This window comes from Salmo salar, chromosome 02, assembly GCF_965601325.2.
Source record: "Salmo salar chromosome 02, fSalSal1, whole genome shotgun sequence".
Lineage (NCBI taxonomy): Eukaryota > Metazoa > Chordata > Actinopteri > Salmoniformes > Salmonidae > Salmo > Salmo salar.
This window is the reverse complement of record NC_138292.1, coordinates 2710001-2712500: the sequence shown is the minus strand read 5'-3', so window position 1 is coordinate 2712500 and position 2500 is coordinate 2710001. Positions and strand designations below refer to the sequence as shown.

The window sequence follows — 2500 nt, the reverse complement described above, 5'->3', positions numbered from 1 at the left end:
CTCTCCAACCTATCAGAGGGGTTGTATACAGCAGGAGATCCTCTCCAACCTATCAGAGGGGTTGGATACAGCAGGAGATCCTCTCCAACCTATCAGAGGGGTTGGATACAGCAGGAGATCCTCTCCAACCTATCAGAGGGGTTGGATACAGCAGGAGATCCTCTCCAACCTATCAGAGGGGTTGTATACAGCAGGAGATCCTCTCCAACCTATCAGAGGGGTTGGATACAGCAGGAGATCCTCTCCAACCTATCAGAGGGGTTGGATACAGTTGGAGATCCATTTCTGTTTCCTAAGGGATTAGTATTGTTCTCCTCTCCTATCCCAGGCCGCGCAGCATGTCACCCTGGGTCGGTCAGACAGCCAGGACCGGAGTCAGAGTCCCATCCACAAACAGACGTCCAGCCAGAGTAACAGCAACATCTCCAGTCAGACTCACAACCACAACCACAACCAGTTCAAGAAGCAGATGAGCCTGGATCCCAACCATGTTCCCACCGCACCATCAGGTCAGTTTACTAATAGAATCTCTCTGTAACCACACTCAACCAGCCACCAGACCATCAGGTCAGTTTACTAATAGAATCTCTCTGTATGTTCCTGATGGTCAGTGTGTTCCTGATGGTCAGTATGTTCCTGATAGTCAGTATGTGTTTCCTGATGGTCAGTGTGTGTTCCTGATGGTCAGTGTGTTCCTGATGGTCAGTATGTGTTCCTGATGGTCAGTGTGTGTTCCTGATGGTCAGTGTGTGTTCCTGATAGTCAGTATGTGTTCCTGATGGTCAGTGTGTTCCTGATGGTCAGTGTGTGTTCCTGATGGTCAGTGTGTTCCTGATGGTCAGTATGTTCCTGATGGTCAGTATGTTCCTGATGGTCAGTGTGTTGCTGATGGTCAGTGTGTTCCTGATGGTCAGTATGTGTTCCTGATGGTCAGTATGTTCCTGATGGTCAGTATGTTCCTGATGGTCAGTGTGTTGCTGATGGTCAGTGTGTTCCTGATGGTCAGTATGTGTTCCTGATGGTCAGTATGTTCCTGATGGTCAGTTGTGTTCCTGATGGTCAGTATGTGTTCCTGATGGTCAGTGTGTTCCTGATGGTCAGTGTGTGTTCCTGATGGTCAGTGTGTTCCTGATGGTCAGTGGTGTTCCTGATGGTCAGTGTGTTCCTGATGGTCAGTGTGTTCCTGATGGTCAGTGTGTGTTCCTGATGGTCAGTGTGTTCCTGATGGTCAGTGTGTTCCTGATGGTCAGTATGTGTTCCTGATGGTCAGTATGTGTTCCTGATGGTCAGTGTGTTCCTGATGGTCAGTGTGTTTCCTGATGGTCAGTATGTGTTCCTGATGGTCAGTGTGTTCCTGATGGTCAGTAGTGTTCCTGATGGTCAGTTGTGTTCCTGATGGTCAGTTGTGTTCCTGATGGTCAGTATGTGTTCCTGATGGTCAGTTGTGTTCCTGATGGTCAGTGTGTTCCTGATGGTCAGTAGTGTTCCTGATGGTCAGTGTGTTCCTGATGGTCAGTGTGTTCCTGATGGTCAGTATGTGTTCCTGATGGTCAGTATGTGTTCCTGATGGTCAGTGTGTGTTCCTGATGGTCAGTGTGTTTCCTGATGGTCAGTATGTGTTCCTGATGGTCAGTGTGTGTTCCTGATGGTCAGTATGTGTTCCTGATGGTCAGTATGTGTTCCTGATGGTCAGTATGTGTTCCTGATGGTCAGTATGTGTTCCTGATGGTCAGTATGTGTTCCTGATGGTCAGTGTGTTCCTGATGGTCAGTATGTGTTCCTGATGGTCAGTGTGTTCCTGATGGTCAGTGTGTTCCTGATGGTCAGTGTGTTCCTGATGGTCAGTATGTGTTCCTGATGGTCAGTATGTGTTCCTGATGGTCAGTGTGTTCCTGATGGTCAGTGTGTTCCTGATGGTCAGTATGTTCCTGATGGTCAGTGTGTGTTCCTGATGGTCAGTATGTGTTCCTGATGGTCAGTATGTGTTCCTGATGGTCAGTGTGTTCCTGATGGTCAGTATGTGCTCCTGATGGTCAGTATGTGTTCCTGATGGTCAGTGTGTTCCTGATGGTCAGTGTGTTCCTGATGGTCAGTGTGTGTTCCTGATGGTCAGTGTGTTCCTGATGGTCAGTGTGTGTTCCTGATGGTCAGTATGTTCCTGATGGTCAGTGTGTTCCTGATGGTCAGTGTGTTCCTGATGGTCAGTATGTTCCTGATGGTCAGTATGTGTTCCTGATGGTCAGTATGTGTTCCTGATGGTCAGTGTGTTCCTGATGGTCAGTATGTGTTCCTGATGGTCAGTGTGTTCCTGATGGTCAGTGTGTTCCTTGATGGTCAGTGTGTTCCTGATGGTCAGTGTGTGTTCCTGATGGTCAGTGTGTTCCTGATGGTCAGTGTGTTCCTGATGGTCAGTGTGTTCCTGATGGTCCAGTATGTGTTCCTGATGGTCAGTGTGTTCCTGATGGTCAGTGTGTTCCTGATGGTCAGTGTGTTCCTGATG

General features: G+C 48.4%; 1 protein-coding gene across 1 annotated transcript in view; it reads left to right on the top strand.

Moving 5' to 3' along the window:
- The window catches only part of LOC106590999 (oxysterol-binding protein-related protein 10), a 133099-nt gene that overhangs the window by 52606 nt on the left and 77993 nt on the right, over nt 1-2500 (top strand). The window contains exons 6-7 of the mRNA XM_082968530.1: nt 329-534; nt 2488-2500. Coding sequence (XP_082824656.1) covers nt 329-534; nt 2488-2500 — 219 coding nt within the window. The remainder of the gene's footprint in view (nt 1-328; nt 535-2487) is intronic.